The sequence below is a fragment of the Condylura cristata genome, unplaced genomic scaffold (genome assembly GCF_000260355.1).
Source record: "Condylura cristata isolate star-nosed mole 26May11 unplaced genomic scaffold, ConCri1.0 scaffold00029, whole genome shotgun sequence".
NCBI lineage: Eukaryota > Metazoa > Chordata > Mammalia > Eulipotyphla > Talpidae > Condylura > Condylura cristata.
In genome coordinates, this window is record NW_004567130.1 from 12,443,739 (window position 1) to 12,461,672 (window position 17,934).

At 55.0% G+C, this 17,934-nt stretch overlaps 2 protein-coding genes across 2 annotated transcripts in view; both read right to left on the reverse strand.

The window, feature by feature from the left end:
• LOC101636700 (calcium-binding protein 1) overlaps positions 1–17,928 on the reverse strand; it is a 21,259-nt gene extending 3,331 nt beyond the window's left edge. The window contains exons 1-6 of the mRNA XM_012731178.1: positions 17,803–17,928; positions 5,611–5,790; positions 2,482–2,512; positions 2,134–2,277; positions 1,101–1,210; positions 721–868 (exon numbers count right to left, since the gene is read on the reverse strand). Coding sequence (XP_012586632.1) covers positions 721–868; positions 1,101–1,210; positions 2,134–2,277; positions 2,482–2,512; positions 5,611–5,790; positions 17,803–17,826 — 637 coding nt within the window. The 5' untranslated portion in view covers positions 17,827–17,928. The remainder of the gene's footprint in view (positions 1–720; positions 869–1,100; positions 1,211–2,133; positions 2,278–2,481; positions 2,513–5,610; positions 5,791–17,802) is intronic.
• The window catches only part of LOC105854201 (calcium-binding protein 1-like), a 21,954-nt gene that overhangs the window by 3,330 nt on the left and 690 nt on the right, over positions 1–17,934 (reverse strand). Inside the window, exons 2-9 of the mRNA XM_012730837.1 lie at positions 17,614–17,689; positions 15,312–15,367; positions 8,106–8,208; positions 5,611–5,790; positions 2,482–2,512; positions 2,134–2,277; positions 1,083–1,210; positions 721–868 (exon numbers count right to left, since the gene is read on the reverse strand). Of these exons, the coding sequence (XP_012586291.1) occupies positions 721–868; positions 1,083–1,210; positions 2,134–2,277; positions 2,482–2,512; positions 5,611–5,790; positions 8,106–8,208; positions 15,312–15,367; positions 17,614–17,689 (866 nt within the window). The remainder of the gene's footprint in view (positions 1–720; positions 869–1,082; positions 1,211–2,133; positions 2,278–2,481; positions 2,513–5,610; positions 5,791–8,105; positions 8,209–15,311; positions 15,368–17,613; positions 17,690–17,934) is intronic.

The window sequence follows — 17,934 nt, forward strand, 5'->3', positions numbered from 1 at the left end:
GGGGGCCCTGGACAGACTCCCGTAAGGCCGGGCGCCAGGCCGGATGGAGGGGTGAGTGCGGGGGCCCTGGACAGACTCCCGTAAGGCCGGGCGCCGGGCCGGATGGAGGGGTGAGTGCGGGGGACCCTGGACAGACTCCTGCAATGCCGGGCGCCGGGCTGGATGGAGAGGTGAGTGCAGGGGCCCTGGACAGACTCCCGCAATGCTGGGCGCCGGGCCGGATGGAGGGGTGAGTGCGGGGGCCCTGGCCCTAAAGGGAGCCGAGTTCTCCAAGAGCACCTCCAAAGGCACACTGCATACCACGCTGCATACGAGTTCCAGGTCCGTATGCAAACAGAACTCCTTCCCAGAATGACTCCTGTTCTGTGTGCTTGTTCCCTCGGAAGCAGAAAAACTCGGTCCAGTAGTAACTTACTAGTTTGTATAAGCAGCAAAACAATCGCGTGCTACTTTCCTGTTCCTTCATTCGCATCTTTCATACAAGCTCGGGCTGGGAGAGAGCCGGGCAGAGCTGCTCTCCGTGGCTCTTGGACTCCCCCATGTAGACTCGACATCTCCGTTAGCAGCAGAGAGCGTGAGTGGCGGAGGGTGAGCACAGGGATAAGGGGAGCATGTGGCTGGAGGGAGAGCAGAGTGGAAGGCAGGGAGAGGAACGCTGGGATGGGTAGACAGTGGCAGGGTGGCTACACAGCCGCAGAGCTCGTGGGCGGCCCCACCTACCTTCAAAGTCCACTCTCCCATCCCCGTTGAGGTCCACGTCTCGGATGATCTCCTCTATGTCTCGGTGTCCCACCTGGTGGCCCAGGAGCTTCCTCATGGCTTCTCGCAACTCGCTGGTGCTTATCTCCCCATCACCATTGGTATCAAACTAGGGAGAGCAGCAAGGAGGGAGAGGCAGCCACCCATGGAGGCTGTCAGGTGTCACCCAGGTTGAGCCCCTTCTCTACAGTCATTGTCCACCCTTCCCTGGAGATGCCCCTTTCTAAGCTCCTTCCTCAGGTCTGAGACCGACCCAGGCCTCAGGTTTCTTTCCAAGTGAGCACCCTGGGTTGGTATTCGTCAGTCCACTGACCCCTGCCTACCCGCCGTCCAGCACTGACCTCTCGGAAGGCATCTCGCAGTTCCTTTACGCCAATCATGTCTGCCGTCTCGGCCAGGAGTTTGGGACCCATTAACTCCACAAAGTCATCGAAATCCACATGGCCACCCACTGCGGACAGAGGAGCAGGCCCAGTCACCCACGTGACCTTTACCCATCTCCAACCAGCAACACAGGGAGCCGCCGGCCCCTCCTTGACCCCCTCAGCGCCAGGTGCAGGATTTAACCAAAGGCTGGACCGTGGGTAGGTGGTTGTCAAAGAACAGCTCAGGCGCACAGCCAGAGTCTAAGGGAGTAAGCCCGGGAAAGGACAGAGGTAGCTATAGATGAAAGAAACATTAGGTGACAGAGACAAGGAGTTTCGGAGACAGCCAGCACATAGGCAGAAGGCCAGAGAGAGCAGAAATTCTGCGTGTTGGCCCACACGCCTCAGCCTTACTCCTGTGCACGGGGAAGCAAATGGTCTCGCGGCAGATGAGCTGGAGAACTGAGCTGCTCACAACAGCTCGAAGCAGTGGTGGCAGTCTGGAGATTAAGCGTGAGCAGCGAGGCGAGGGAAGCAGGATAACTTGGAGGTGGGCACCAAGCAACTCCCGAGCGCCCCGCAGAGTCAGACCCCCGCTACCCACGGTGGATGCTGGCAGGTGAGGACAGCCTTGGTTGGCACCTCTTGCTGTCTCACTTCCTCACCCCTCCGCCCACCGAGTCAATCCCCGGCACTCCAAGCCTCCTCTTGGGCTGGCCAGCCTGAGCCCAAACTAAGTCAGAGAAGACAGCAGTCATAGCTTCCTCTGTCCGGCGCTCACTGAGTGCAGGCACTGGGCTTTTGCAGCGACGCCCCACTTACTTTCTGGGCTTCCCACGATGAGCCCCACTTTACAGGTGAGGGGACAGCGGCAAGTGGGGTGCCGCAGATCGGCAAGTGGGGTGCCGCAGATGGCGGAGCTGGAGTGAGGCGAGAATGCAAGCCTGGACCCGTCTGATGGCAGGTCTCAAGGCCAGGGAGGCGGGAAGGAGGGCGCAGGGGGACTCACGGTTCATGTTGATCTGCTGGGACAGCTCGATGAGCTCCATCTCGGTGGGCATGTAGCCCATGGTGCGCATGCAGTTGCCCAGGTCCCGGCAGTTGATGTAGCCATCCTTGTCCTTGTCAAACTCTCTGAAGGCCTCCCGGAGCTCTGAGGCAGAGAACACAGGTGGGGGGGCACGGGGTGGACCCCAGGCCTCTGCGGCAAGGGCAGCCAGGGGCCAGAGCTGCAGGCAGCACCCCTCTGGCACAGCGCCCTGTGCAGCCCCGCCAGGCTGGGGTAGCACCAACCACACATCAGTGTCCCTTCGGGGACAGCTGAGCAACCCCTTTCCCTTCAGGGGCCAGGTCTTACCTTCGATCTCCTCTGGCCGCAGCGATCTGTCCTAAAACAAGAAAACAAGTCCCATTAGCAGCTGCGAGGGCCTGGGCTCACGGTGTCTCCCCAGTGGCAGCAGGCGCTGGTCAGGAGGGGCGGGGCTGCAGCAGGGCATGCTGGATCATGTCCTCGAGAGAAAAGACGTGGCCTCACTCCTCCCACCGACGTGGGAGATGCCCAGAACCCCAGAGCCCCATCAGGTTGGGCACAGAAACTCTGCACCTCTAACCCCTATTCCAGACCGAAGACTGCCAGCAGGCAGAACTGGTTCAGGGGAAAAACCTGTAAACAAAACAGGGTCCGCAGATCACAAAAGAGGAGTGAGAACCACTCAGTGACACCAGGACAAGAAGGGGCTGGGGGGAAAGGCAGGGGGAGAAGTGCCAGGCCAAGGTAGGCAGCCGAGCAGAGGAAGAGCATGAGTCGCGTGTCCGGGCAGAATCAGGGCTAAGCCTGCCCCGTGGGCGTGCCCACTTCTCCAACTCGGGCCCATCCTATGCCTGGCCCTCCTGTAGGACAAAGTGGGACCCTTGGGGCCACCCATGCCTCTGGTGGCTGCCAGGGTCCAAAGACAAGTCTCCAGCCTCGAGCAGCTCCCAGGTCTCCTTGGAGAGCCGGGGAGCCCTGGGTCTGGGCACGAGAACAGGGGCAGAGGTCTCCAGAGAGCACCGGGCAGACTCCAGGGCTGAGGCGCCCAGCTCCCCAGGCCTGTCGGGACAGACAGGCGTGGGACAGATCTGGGTGCCCAGAGGTTCTGCTTATAGACTCTAAAACGGATCCCTGGGGCTCATATTCTCCCCAGTGTTGCAGCTCTGGGCAGGGAGAACAGAGGTGGGTGCCTAACCTAAGAAAGCACACTCCAGGTGTGGGTGCCACCTCTCACTGATACAGGCTGCGGCAGCGAGCGTGAGCTGCTCACCGGGCGCACAGGCAGCTCTCGCCACAGGCCAGGGTGGGCCCTGCTGCCCATCCACGCTGCCCTGGCCCCAGGGCAGAGGGCACCGGGAAATCTGAGCGTCAGCTAGAAAGGGGGATTATTGAGCAACATCCTGTGGGAAACCAGGCGCACAGGACACCTGGCACTTGGAGGTGGCGACATGTGGCAGGGCAGCACTGAGCATGGTGTGGGCCTGGAGTGGGCAGGTCACCAGCTACCAGGCATGCAGGCAGCATTTTAGCTGGAGGGAGGAGCTGGGGCATGGTAGGGGTCACCAAGGTGGGGATGATGAGATGACGGTACTGACTTCTACTCTAGAAGCCTGTCACGATGCTCAGAGCAAGCACTGTCACACCCGTTCCTAGCCAGACTGGGATCTGGGTGACCAAAAGGGACATTTTTGCAATGGCCAGTATCCCGGTCAGCACAGGAGAGCGAGTGCACCGGAACCCAGCTACGCAGTTCTGGCAGGAATGAGGTGCTCCTGAGCCCCGTTGCAACCCCCTCCCCAGTTCTTGTGTGCCCAGAACCAGGTTGCAGGAAAGCCAGGTCCCGTTCACAGCACGGCCCAGGTCGGTCCAGCTGGGTGCTGGCGGCTTCGAGCAGAGGCGGGACCCCCATCGTATGGCAGCGAGCACCAACTCCGGGTGTCGGCCAGGGATGGAGCACACACACCCTCCTCCCTGATGGGGGTGGGCAGGGAGAAGAGCTTGGCCTTGAGAATCAGCCACTAGAGCACAAAGGCCAGTGCAGCTACTTCCTGGCTCTGGGACTGCCAGTGAGCACTTCAGCTGAGAGCTGCAGGCTCCCGTCTGTAAAGTGGCTTCAAGCAGGCCCCACCTAATAGGCCCGCCAGCAGCCTGTGGGACACATTGTGAATGCTCAGCGCGGCATGGAGGGACGCACGGAGCCCCCTGGCCTCTGCATCTGTGACACTGTCTTATTACCGTCCTTGTGTCTGTTCAGACACCTGTAGTAACTACCCACCACAGTAGCCCTCTGTGGTTCTTAAAAGTCAGGCTAAATAACATTAATAATCTACCTCGTCAGCGACCCTACACACATTTCAAGTCCTCCAGAGCCACACATGGCTAGTGACGCCTGTACTGGCTGGTACAGACACAGAAAGTTTCCCGCGTAGGCGAGAGCTCTACAGTGCAGCGGATTCAGTGCCGGTTAAAACACAGAGTCGCGGCCCTCCCTGGTGGCACAGCGGGTTAAAGCACAGCACTGAGAAGCTAAAGCCACTTCCGCATGAGTTTGATTCCCGCCTCCCGCCTGCCCCGGAGGTGACCACATGGCGCGGCAGACCTCTCCTGACCCGCCCGCTGCTCCCCTAAGCAGTGTACTTCATCAATCTGCCTGTTCTGCTCCCCACTCTGTCTCTGGTGAATCCTCTCACCACCCCTGAGCCTCTGGCCTGTACTCCAGTTCTGTATGTACAAATAAAATAAATCTTAAAAAAAAAAACAAAACCCAGAGCCGCATATGAGGGTTAGACCAAACAAGGAAATTAACTAAGGAGAGCAAAAACTTTCAGACCCAGTTAGCAGTTAACCGAAGGGAAGGGTATACAGAAGTGGATGATTTGGGTAAAAGGGGTCAATTGTATGGTGAGGAAAGAGCTGGACTTTCAGTGGTGAACTTCAAAAAGTTAATGCTGGTTTATAATCATGCACAGCTGAAAGTTGTAGATATTCTAGTACAACATTACATCAATAGAAAATAAAATGGAAAAAAAAAAGAACACAGAGCCCTCGAGTTCCCTGAATTCGAATCCTCTAGCACCCACTAGCTGTCACCTGGAGCATGTTACCTCTCCGACTCAGTTTCCACATGTGTAGAACGGGGACGATAACAGTACCTACCTCTTGGCGTCTCTCTGAGGTTTAAATGAGACGACCCACCAAAGCACTCAGCACAGTGCCTGGCGCAGAGTAAGGACTCAAAGTCTAAAAAGGCAGAATGATGTCATTTGCTATCGTTACTTCTTGCTGATGGACGTAGACTCACCAGTGCTTTCCCCCCAGGAGGGGGAAACTGTGGGGAATGAAATTCACAAGTTGAGGGTTTGGGGTGTATACACAGGGGGTCAGAGCTGCCGTTCAAAGTCCTCTTCTTGCCGGCACTGCCTCATGCCCTGTGAAGCCACAGGGCGACTTACGTACAGGCCACCTGTTCTCGGCGAAGCCCTTGCGCAGGAAGACGCAGGCAGGGCCCAGCAGGCTGTGCACGGCAGCGCAGTTCTGGGCCAGCGTCAGGAGCGGTCCAGGGAGATCTCCGGAGTCCGCCAGCCCCGCCTCGCTCGTCTGCGCCCCTGGGTAGCTGGCCTGCTCCTCCAGGCACATCTTCAGCCAGCACCAGCAAACACAAAAGAGAGGCAGTGCGTCACCTCCCTGTCCAGCTGCACCCTCCTCGTCCCAGCCTGGCTCCTGGTCCCAGCAGGATCTCCCCCGGAGAGAAGATCCTTGAGAGTTAAACAGCAGGGTTCAGACAGCCCTCGGGAGGTACAGGGCCGGCAACAGGTTGGTCCAGCAGATGGGGTCTCCAGTCCTGGACTGAAGGAGATACTCCAGGTGGCGCTGGGGTGATACTCCCTGTGGGGCACAGGCACGTGCGTGCACACACACACACACACACACACCACACATGTGCACAGAGTCCTATCCCTGTGTGTGCATGCAAAAGCTCAGAGAGCAGCAGCAGAAACAGGCGGAGGGAAGCTTCTCTTTGGACAGAGACGAATGGGGACGGCCCTAGGGGTTAAGTCTCAGCACTATCAGTACTACGGCCCGAGTCTGATCCCAGCTGACCCACATGGCACAGCAGACCTCCCCTGTCCTGCCCGCTTCTCTCCTCAGCAGTGTATTTCAGTAGATCTGCCTGTTCGGCTCCCCACTCTGTCCTCTCACCCCTAACCCCTACACCTCTTGCCTATACCCCAGTTGTACACAAAAAACAAACAAAGCACTTAAAGAGAGAGGAATGGAATACATCCTTTCCCAAGATGCTCCCAATGTCTCCGTGCAAGCCCCGGTTTATGCAAGCCCAGCACCCAGCGCAAGCTCCCCACTGACTTCCATCCCTACCTGCTCTGGATCCCCAGAGGGGAGAGTGAGGACGGTAGGGGCCAGCTGCCAGGAGCAGGCTCAGCTAGCCTGCCAGACTGGAGGCTGCGAGCACAAAGACCTTGGCTGACCTAAATGAAGCGGCCAGGTGTAAGAGGTAGATACCAGGGCAAAATGGTATGTCCCTTCTGAAGGGCAGCATCACTGAACTTCAGCCAACATTGCTGGACCTTTGGATTTAAAGGTGGGTGAAACAAAGCACTGCTGGGTCAGAGTCCCTCCAGTCTGCAACTTTAAGACTAGCTGTTCTCTGCTACCAGCCATCCTGCTCCTCCTCCCTCCCGCCTTCTCTGGCTCCCTGCCTAGCCAGCCGGACCTCCAGAGGCTGAGGCCGGGCCTCTCTCTACTTGCCGAATATAGCTGTGCTCCCTGGCCCTGGCCAACCCATCCTCCCCCCTGCCAATTCCCATGCAGCTATAAAAAGTCAGCATGGCCCCGCAGACCGTCCCCTCAGGACAGGAGCGGCATCTAGACACAACATTCTATTCCACCCTAGCCTCCCCAGAGGCCAGGGCCCCCAAGAATCCAGGTCAGAGCACGCTGCCTTCAGCCCTGAGCTGGGAGGCCGGCTCTCACAGTGGGGAGCTCGAGCTGAACCTTCCCAGGGAGACAGAGCAGCTGTCTTCGCCTGTGAACCCCAGAACTGCCTACTCTACCTGCCACCCTACAGCATTCCACTAGCTGCCAGCTTCCTCCAGCTCTAAGAAGGCCTCACCCACCAGAAGACCCAGAGCCCGAGGGGGCCGCCCGTCTTCCCGGGATGAAAGGCAGAACAACGTTCCCTCCTCTCATGCATCTTATCCCCAAAGCCCCACACTGTGGGGTACAGACACAGGTTCCCTGCCAACTCCCTGAGCCTCTTCCAGACCTACAGAGGAGCAGTATTCTGACTCCTCAGAGTAGAAGCATCCACTCAGACCTGAGGTGGTAAAGGGCCTCCGTCCAAAGTCCAAGTTTGGTTAAGTGCAACAGGGTCAGTCTTAGGTCATCTGGGAACTCGAAGGAGGCAGGCGGCCAAGTGCCCATTCTGGTTTGCGGCCCCAAAGAGGTTTAGAGTCACACTCACACTCACACAGGCTTCTGGGAACTGGGTCAGAAAAAGGAGACAGTTCTGACTGGGAGGAGACTCAGAGGGAGCAAGGGGCTAGGGGGTAGCTCGACCTCAGGACATAATGTCAGAAGATGTTTGCTGAGGCACAGCCTTTTCGTGTCTGGCTGACCCTCCCACGCTTGGCCCAGACTGCGCACAGCCCAGGCAGGAAGAGGCAGCAGGCAGCACAGACCTGGGGGGTGGGGGATGGGGGGGTGGGGGAGGTGCCTCAGTATGTCAGCTTTGAACTCAGACAATTTTGCAGACAGATTCTAGCTCTGTCACTTGCTTGCTGTGTGACCTTGGGCAGGTCACTGTAACTCCCTATATGCGCGTTGCCTTCTCTGCCTGGGAATAATCATGGCTACTCGCAAGACTCTAGTGAGAAAGAGATGAGCTATTGCACAGGGGCCTCAACGGTGCAAGAGCCCAATAATGGAGTTGCCATGGCAATGACAATGATGATGACAACCATGATGTCGGTGACGATGATGGTGATGCAGCTTGAAAGATGCCGGGTGCCAGAGGCGTGGACTGCCGGCTCCAGGCTAAGAGGAAGAATATTTGCCAATCAGGAAAGAAGTGAGAAGGATGGAGAAGAGTTTTCTCCCACAAAGAACACACCGGTGTGGTTGGGGAATTTCCACTGCATCTTGATGAAAACGCGTCCTGGCACCACACTGCCCTGGGAGGCGGCTGTTCCCCGGCCTTGATAGCGCCCTCCAGCCTGGCCCAGCCCTGCTCGGAGGCAGGAGCAGGCCACCTCTCAGCACTTCCAGTTCCCTGGCTACCACTCAGAGGCCAAGCGGGCAGCGGCCCACAGGCTGACAATGTCTCCTGGCACCAAGCGACGTCTCCTGAGGGTGGCACAGCAACAGGAGGGGCCAGCATGCCTCGTGACCTAGCAGCTTTCTAGCAACACAAGCTGGCCAAGGGCCCACGAAGGGCAGGGCACCTCCTCACGGGAGGTTTTCAAGGAGAAGCTGGATGCGTGAGCATTGGCAAGGTGGGGACGGCTCACTGCGATGAATGGGGCGTCGGACTCACCGACCGGTGAGGTCAGGTGCAGGCACCTGTGACCAACATTTGCGATGGCAGGAAAATGGGACGCGGCCTATCACAGAGGCAAAAATAAAAATACAAGACCAGCTGTGGATTCACACACATAGGGTTCCTGCTCTAGTTCTGCTTCCAGTTGGCTATGGGACTATAAGAAAATTCTCATCTCGGAGTGCATTCCTTTCTCTAGAAAATAATACAGAGAACTACTTGGTGGAAAAGGGCAAGTGAGATAAGTAGGTATTGGGTATGTTGTAGATTTTCAGGGGAAAAAAACTAGCATTTTTATCATTATGAAAAAATTAGACATTGGGCCTCCCTGGCAGTGCAGGGGTTAAAGTCTCAGTGCTATCAAGATATCTGCAGCCACTGCAGCCTGAGTTCAGTCTCCAGCCACGGAGCTGACCCACACAGCATAGCAGACCTCTCCTGTCTTGCCCGCTGCTCCCCTCAGCAGTGGATTTCAGTAGATCTGCCTGTTCTGCTCCCCACTCTGTCTCTGGTGAATCCTCTCACCACCCGCCACCCTTGTACCTCTGGCCAATATCCCAGCTCTTATATGCATAAGTAAAATAAAAAGTATGACCATTGGATGGAATAAACTTTATGACCTTCTACCTTACACTATAGAACCAAAATCTCTATTTTCCTTTATCCCCCTTCTCAGAAAACCCAGAGTGGAAAAATGATGATCGTGATGACAATAATACCAGCTAACATTTATTGAGTCAAATAGTTCAGGCAAGGTGCATAACACTGTGCCATTCTTGTTTTCCCCTTTGGCTACAAATATCAGTATTCACTTGCTGGATAAGAAAATTGAGGCCCAGGGAGGTCAAGTAACTTGCCCAAGGTCACAAGGGTGGAAAGAGGAGACTCGAGAAGACTGACTCTCAAACACTCAGCTGGGAAAGGAAGATGCACTGGGTGGGACAAAAGGACCATTCTTACTCTTAAATCCCCTCTGAGCTCTGGACAGAACCCAGGAGAGGACTTTTGTCTTCTGGTCCTTTAGATTAACTCAGATCCATTTCTACTCTGCAACAGTGCAGGGCCACCTCTGATACAAAAGACTCCCCTAAGAAGATGACAAGTAATGGTATGGGACACACAGTCTTGGTTCCCCAGAGGAACCAAGTGACAGCGAAGATGAAAAGGAACTTGATGTGAGCCACTTAGATTTGGAAAAGAGACAGCAAACAGAAGAGTCTAACATGTCCTAAACTGGAAAGCTGTGAAACTGGCCGATGATGTAACATGGGGTGGAGCATAGACAGAGATATCATCAGCTAACCCAAGACCTTGGTCACTTCACCTGAGTGGCAGAGAATCAAGTCCCTTGTTTGGAAAGCGAAATATCTAAAAGGAAAATACCTCTGTCACCCTTCCTTCCTTTAACTAACACTTAGGGGGGTTTCTGTGTCGAAACACAGAGGCAGAGCCCATGTGAAGCACAACCCCATAGAGGTGAGTCTAGACTCCAGGAAAGATGCTTTGGAAGTCATTATTTGCTTTCTGAAAGGAATCCTTGCACAAGAATATCCTAAGTTATAAGCAATACACCCACCGAAGAATGTGAATTCCAGACACCTCTGTTCAACATCAGGAAACAACCCTGGCTCGTGAACCAACCTGGTCTTCATTGAGATTCTCTGACCTGATTCAAGAATGATCACAGATATAGAAGCATGTCATCTACTTCAAAACCCACAACTCTGAAGACTTAGCGGCCGGCAGAGAGGGGCAGAGGCCCGTAAAGGAGGTGACTGAGCCCCTACCCCACCTCTGGTCAGAAGCCTGAGCAGCAGCGAGGCCAAAGCCTGGCTCAGTCCTCCTTTGACCCAGCCCCAAGAGATCTGTCCACTTACACACGAAGGGTCTCGCCTTTTTGTGTGATGGCCCAGGAGCGACATGGGTTTACAACTTCTCAAACACAGACACCAATGCCATTCTGAGCCCCAACTTCAGTGCCAAGCCTGAGACAGTAAACTGTGACGGGGGAGTCTGGAGATAAGAGCAGGGAAATGGCTCTGGACAGGACCCATGGGAAGGGTGGCGAGCTCCAGATGCCCAGCCTCCCTGCCCAGCCTCTGGGAAAGCTGGCAGGATGCCCCAATCCCTCACCCAGGTCTCAAGACTCCAGAAACATACCTTCCTTGAGAGATTTCTCAGTGGAGACTTGACACAGTTGCCCATCCTAGGGTGAGGCAGCCCTTCTCGGGGTTTCCAGGTCCATGAAGGAGGTTCCCCAGGGGCTGGGAGGCCTCTGCCGGGGAGACGCCAACCCCGCCTCCCTCCGCCAGCTCCGCTCTTCCTCCAGGACTGATCTGCGTCCTCTCACGCGCCTGTTCTCTTACTGTCTGCCTGATCCTGAATTCTGATTATTATTATTATTTTTTTTTTTTGGTGGATTGTGTGCGTGTGGGTTTAACTTTCTGGACACTTTCCTAAGGAATGAAGGCAGGAGGGAGAGTGCTGGGCACAGCGAAAATCACCCAGGAAGCTGCTGGCAGAAGGCAACAGAGCTGGAGAAGCTGTCTGATCATGGACATCAGATTAGAGCTGAGCCCTCTCTCTCTCCGGTTCATTCCCTTTCCACCAGGCCCCTCCTCCCCTGCTGCCAAATCTGCAGGAGATCGCCTCAGGAGGGGGGCCCAGACTGGCAGCTGCAGCTGGGAATTAGGCCAGCAGGCCCAGAAGGGGAAGCAGGCTAGTTTGGGCGCCCAAAGCAGGGTGCCTTGCACTCCAGGCTTGAGTGCACACGTGTGTGAACACACGCACGCACACACACACGGCACACAGGCACCCAGAGACAGTCATCCTAATTGCCCCTGCCGACTGCAGCTGGATGGACAGCAGCCAGCTCCAGTTGAGGGCCCGGGAGACTTGTGACATCTTCCTCACGCCCCATTTTTCACACTTGCCTCGTCACTGAAATGGGATGGAGGCTCCAGGTGGGAAGCACAGCTGAGCCGGCAGCAGTGAGCGAATCCTGCTCCCTTCACTAAGTGCAGCCTTTGACATCCAAGAGGTGGCCCTAAGGGGGCATGATGGCGGCCGTGCTGGCCCCGAGGGCCTGGGCGAGGGCTGTGAACTGGCTCCTAACATCTCAGGCTGATGCTAAGGGAGAATTTTTCACTGGTTTCCTTGGGGTGCAGCGGTTGACAAAGTAGTCTTCAAGGTCCCACGACTGGAGCTGTTTAGGTGACTCTGGGTTCATCCTTGGTCTCCAGGTTCCAGCTTTGATGCGAGTTCATCTCAAACCTCAGACATCACATTTGAGACCTCCAGTCCGAGCCAGAAGCCCCGAGAGAGAAGGGTCCCTGTTTGCCCGCACCAGCTCTCCCCAGCAGGGGGCACCAGAGAGAGGCCGGGAAGCCGAAGTCCGCTGGTCGCTGAAGCAGCTGTCAGTCCAGACCGGTCCTCTCCCAGGGATTTTTTTTTTTTTGGTCTAGCTCTGGATCAGAGCTGTTAAGAAGATGGCTGGGGACACTGAAGATTCCAGAAGATTTCAGACACTCGCTCCTGTTGAAGGAGGCCCCTCCTGAGCTCTTGATGCTCCTGCTGCCGCCGCCGCCTCTGCTGCTGAGGCTGCTGCCGCCCGGTTAAGCACGAAATGGTTGAACAAACAAGTTACTCAGGCAGTCTGGCTTGGGCCAAACCTCCCAAGGCGGGTATGGAGAAGGAGGGGAACCCCCTGAGGACAGAGGGAGGAGCCTGGGGGCACTGACTCTCAGAGAGCAGGAAATGGGGTGAAGGCTCCTGGGAACCCGAGTGGGAAGAGTGAACAGCCCAGACGCTGACAAAACGCCTCTTCAAGATGTCCCTGGGACACAGCATGAAGAGAGCATCCGAGGGCCGGCTCTGGCCACTTCTGACTTCTCACGTTCCAGAGGTTCAGTTTCCTAGACTGGAAAACAGGACTTCCCCTAGCTGGCTTCTAAAGCATCCCTGGGAAAGTGCCTGGCACATAAAAGACCATTAATAAGTAATTACTAAAACGGAAGCGAGAAGCATCGTTTGTCTGATGTTTATGTGCCAGGCACTGTGTTTGGCCCTGGGAATGTTGGGGGTCAAAGTAAACGCAACCCTTGCTTTCAAGTCTAGCTATGGATACACTTTTTCAATACATTTCAGGTAGACGCTAGGAAAGGGAAGCAGGAAAACTCTGAAGGTGTGAGGTAGAGGAATCTGACAGTCTTGGGAGGGACAGAGGTCAAGAAGGCCAGGAGACAAAATCTGCGACTCCTCACAGAAGAGCTAGAGCTCACCAGGGGGCCGAGAGGGGAGATGGGCTTGGCCATGGGGCCAAACCCGACTTACATTCACTAAATGGTGGGTCCATGGAAGGGCCGTGCGCGTAAAGCAGAGGTTCTCAGAGTGGGCTGCAGGTTAGAGGGCTGGGAGCATTCCTACCGGGAGCTTCTGATTTCTAGGTGTCTGTGAGGTCCAGCATGGGTGCTTAATATACCAGGTAACTGCAGCCAGTGTTGAGAACCACTGGTATAAAGGTTAAGAGCTTGCAGTGCAGTCAGACCAACTTGGGTCTGTGATACCTAACAGCTATGTGAACTTGAAAACATATTCACCTTTCTGAGCCTCGGTTTCCTCCATAGGACTCTTGCGAGGGGTCTGTGAGCTAACACGCACGTGAGTATACACACCTAGAAATGCCCCCTTTCCTGCGTGGCAAAGTCTTACAGGGCTCTGCCGGCCTCTATCCACTCAGCCCATGCTCCATCTAACCTGGTGACTCCTGCCCCCTGCAGGCCAGCCCAAGGCACAGCACCCACTTGTCGACCTTGGGATGGGCTTCTGCCCTTGGAAACAAGGGCCAAGAGACAGCAAAACAGGCTGGGGGAAAAGGCATGCACTTTGAAGAAATCCCATCCTCCTCTAGTGACAGGGTGCTGACACTAGCTAGTGCCTTATGGACAGCAGGGAATTCAGGGATTCCTACTCAGAAGTTGCCTAATCTGCTTGGGCTGGATGGTGAGGGGCAAGGTGAAGATGTCCTGAGTGAAGGGAGGAACTGGTGATCTCGAGAGAGCAGATGGCTTCACCTTCGGCAGAAACTTTTTAAAAGACTCATTGGTGGAGGCTTTGAGGAGCACACGTCACAGCCTACTGCCCCTTCCCTACTCAAGGCTGCTCCCGGGCCTCAGGCCTCGGGAAGTTCCACTTTGAGCTCTGAAATGGAATAATAGGATCAGAGGGATAAGAAGGATAAAACCGTTACTGATTATTCCTGATTAGAAGGGAGGTTGGCCTTCAGCCCTGATCAGTTCTGTCGCCAGTATTTGAACTTGGATGACAGCCCAGTGCTGAGACACTTGGGGAAAGCTGGGTCGTAATATGAGAGGTGCTTTGTAGACGCTTCTGGCAAATAGAAAACACACTCAGAGAATTTCTCAGGCTGGCTGCTTGATGCCCGCAGACCCCAGAAGTCCTGCCCTTTACTCACTGTGTCTCCTGTGGACAAGCCCTTCCCCTCTCTCGAGCCTGGCTCCTCATCTCTACAGTGGGGGATGAGGTCAATGTTCATAGGTAGCTATGAAGATAAGACAGTGAAAAGACACTTCATCAATTGTTCAGAGGGCTCCGAATGTTGCTTCGCCAAAACAGTAGAAGCCAACATGGTATCCTACGAGGATTCTCACAAAACTGACAATTGAAGGTAAATCACTCCTATTCCCTATGACTGACGTGAACCACAAACTGACCTTCTCTTCCCGTCCCTGGCCCCAGAGGAAATGCAGAGGCTGTTCCGTCCTCTCGTCCTCTGTCCTCTCAGAGAGCAGGAGGCAGAGATTTGGCTGGGAGGGAGAGGGTAATATACACAGCCTCATCCTGGGAACACAGGCCTTGACTGTGGTGGGTCTGTTAGCATCCAAACCGCCATGGACTCCCTTCTTCCCTCACCTAAATTATAGGAACTAAAAAGACCTCTTAAGTCCAGGAGCTAGAGATACCATTCATTCACTCACTCGCTAGATCCTTGTGATCCTGCTAAGTGTAAAGCATTTGGGGAAGTGCCTAGCCTACTCAGACCAGGAGATACCTTTCGAGCTAGAAAAGAGGAAAGGTGAAATAGGTTTGTGCATTTTATTCACACTTGCCTCCTCTACAAGGTGTGTTTCTTTCCAAGCTTAGGGTAAGGAGCAGAAAAACTGTTCTTAAAATAGTCCAGGGCCAAGAGTTGGCCAAGTCATGCCTATTCTGACTTAACAGCCGACCTCACTTCTCTCTAGCAGCTGGCTTGTCCTTATCTGGCCTGAAGAGGAGCCAGGAGAAGGTACCTTTAATTGTCTTTCTCACCTGGCTCAGAGGCAGCTTTCATACTCTCATTCAAACAATCACTCTATTGATGATAGTAACAATAATAATAATAATAACACTCATGAAGGCTGCCCCTACCTCGCATCCACTCTGAGCCAGGCTGTTTGACTTCCTTAATCTTGTATAACCTTTGTAATAGCTCAGTGAATAGCTTCTGTCAATTACTTTCTGGATGAAGAGACAGGCCAGAGAGAGATAACTACAGGCCCAAGGTCATGGAAATAGGAATTGACAGACCACTGGTAGGACCCACAGCTCCATCTCCAAGCTGCCATCCCAGGCCTTAGCATCAAAAACCACGTCCTCTCCCTAGAGACAGCAAGGAGACTCCATGAGGTCACTGGGAGAGTTCTAACTCCTTCCCCCACCACGTAGGAGTCTAGCTTGATACCTGCGGCAGCACTTTGAACCCAGGCTCTCCCTGACTCTATGGCAAGCGGAAAGAAGGTCTGACACACCCCATAGTAGTTGACAGACTATAGCAACAATAATAGCAATTAACATTGACAGAGTCTGCACTTGGGGCCACTAGATGGGCTAAGGTCTGCCTATCCCCATATCCTATTTAATCTCCCTATTTTTCAGGTAAAGAAATAGAGGCTTAATGTAGTGAAGCCATTCACTCAAGGTAAATAAATAAAACTGGGACCTGAAAAACATATTTCCTCAGGGCTATAGTTTGCCCTAGGCAGAATCTATCTGAAAGTGTCTGTATCCACAACCTCGTCTCCCTCCTCTGGGTCTCAACCCTCTTTGTAAGAACAGAATTCTCTATTCAAAGAGAGAAAAAGAAAGGCTGAAATCCTCTCTGTCACAGAAAACTGAAGACCTGGACCCAGAAGTCCCAGGCAGGTTGTGCTTGGTGGTAGTGTTTGGGCAGATACATAAGGGTTGTCAGCAGGAAGCCCAAACCCAGTCTGCTCAGCTTGAAAGAAAAAGTCAGCAGCTCCCGAGGAAAGAGCTTCCAGAGGAGGTAGTAAATATTTGATGGGGACCTTCCAGTTCTTTCTGACTCAGGTGACCCTGGTGACATTTCAGAACACTGGGCTGGAGAAGATTCTTCATTTAATGACTGTGAAAGTTGAGAGGAAGAAAAGCAAGTGGCTAAAATGCTCTGAGCTCAGAAAGGGTCCAGGCAAATTGTGCAAGACTGGACAGACAGCTTTCTTCTAGGAGCAAAGTCAGACCGCCAGCACACTAAATAACCAGAAAGTGTGTGATTCCGGGCCCAGGCTCTGCCCTTCCAAACTGCAGATTGTACGATCCCAAACAGCCAGGACCTCTGCTACCTAATGTTCACTGTGGTCTCGCTAGCACCCAGCAAAATAGTTGATAAGTGGAGGAGTAGATGTCACCAATTCAGCAGCATTCCATCTGCAACCCAGACCCAGTCCACGGACCACTCCCGCCCTAACACCCAACACCTCCTCACCAATTCATAAGCCACTGCAGCAGGCGCTCCTTAACATGTCACTGCACCGCCTCTCGCAGCTCTGCATCTAAACCCTCCACTCGGGAGAACTGCTTCCAACTAACTCCACTAACGAGGGCTCCCTGGAGGAACAAAGTCACACACAGTTGCCCTATCACCCCACCACAGCAGCCCAGAGCAACCTGAATTCATGTGCAGTTGCTTCATGTCAGACCTCCACCGGCATCAGCCACTGCAGAGTAGTATTTTGAAAAGAAATGCGCAGATCTGAAGCGAAACACACAGGGCCTCCTTGGAATTTGGATCCAAGGCCAGCCAGGCGCTTGAAACGGCTTCTTTATGCTTCATCCCAGCCCAGAAGCGCTCAGGCCCCCTGCTCCCCGCTACACCCCGCAACAAGCATAGTACACCTCTGCATTGGATCCTCCTTGGCAGCCACAGAACCAGCTCACTGCTGTGCCAATGAGTTGATTCAGTTATGGACCCAGAACCAGAGGAAATACGGACTTTCGTTTTAGAGTTCACAGGTCCCTTTCTGGGGAGCCCTTCTCCCCAGCAGAATGCCCTCAGAGTGTAGATCTGGACATGAGTACCAGGCAATTTTTTTAAGGGTCAGATGCCCAGCATCCGGGGCCCTTGAGAGAAAGGCCTAAAGGAACGCAAGAAGCCCCTTAGTCATCCACTGACCTTCGTATGCACACCCACTCAGGCCGGGGTCTCCGGGTGCTTTGCCAGGCATCTGACACCCCTGGAGTGACACCCTTCTTCAAACATACTAAAGTTCTAGGCTGAGCAGCCATAGCTCTGTACAGCACTCCTTGCCTGTCCCCTGTATGTTTAGCCTCTCCTAACTTTCCCAAGCCTTTGGGGCCGCTGAAGGTCATGGCCCCAAACAAGTCTGTGAACAAGTCTGTGAACTCCGAGGGCCCAATCAACCCCCAGCCTCAACTCCTTTCAGCCCCTTCCCTGGAAGGGCCACCAGCCAGAAGAGCGGGTTTAGCGTCTCCGCTCAGAGCACGCCTCTTGACCCCTGCCGGTCTCCTGCAGTTCGCGGAGCTCGCTCCTTCCGGAACCGGCCCGTTCTGGCCGGTGGAGGGAAACCCGGCAGCGGCGCCTCACCCACAAGGGCCCAGAGCGTGGACAGCGCACAGGGTGCTGAATCAGGCACTGGGGAGGAGGAGCGCGGGCCGGGCTCCCGGCTGCGGGAGGAGAGCGGAGCGTGAGCCGGGGGTCGCGGGCAGTGGGAGGAGGGCTGTGGTCGCGCAGCCGCCGCAGGGTCCCGCGCGCCTTTCCCGGGAGGCGCGGCCCTTACCTGGCCGAAGGCGGAGCTGAGCATGGGGCGCAGCTGGTGGAGGAACGGGTCTGTCTCCGACGCGGCGGCTGGAGAGGAGTCCCCGCGACCCGGGGCTCGCAGCGAGCCCCGGAGCCCGAGCGCCGGGGACAG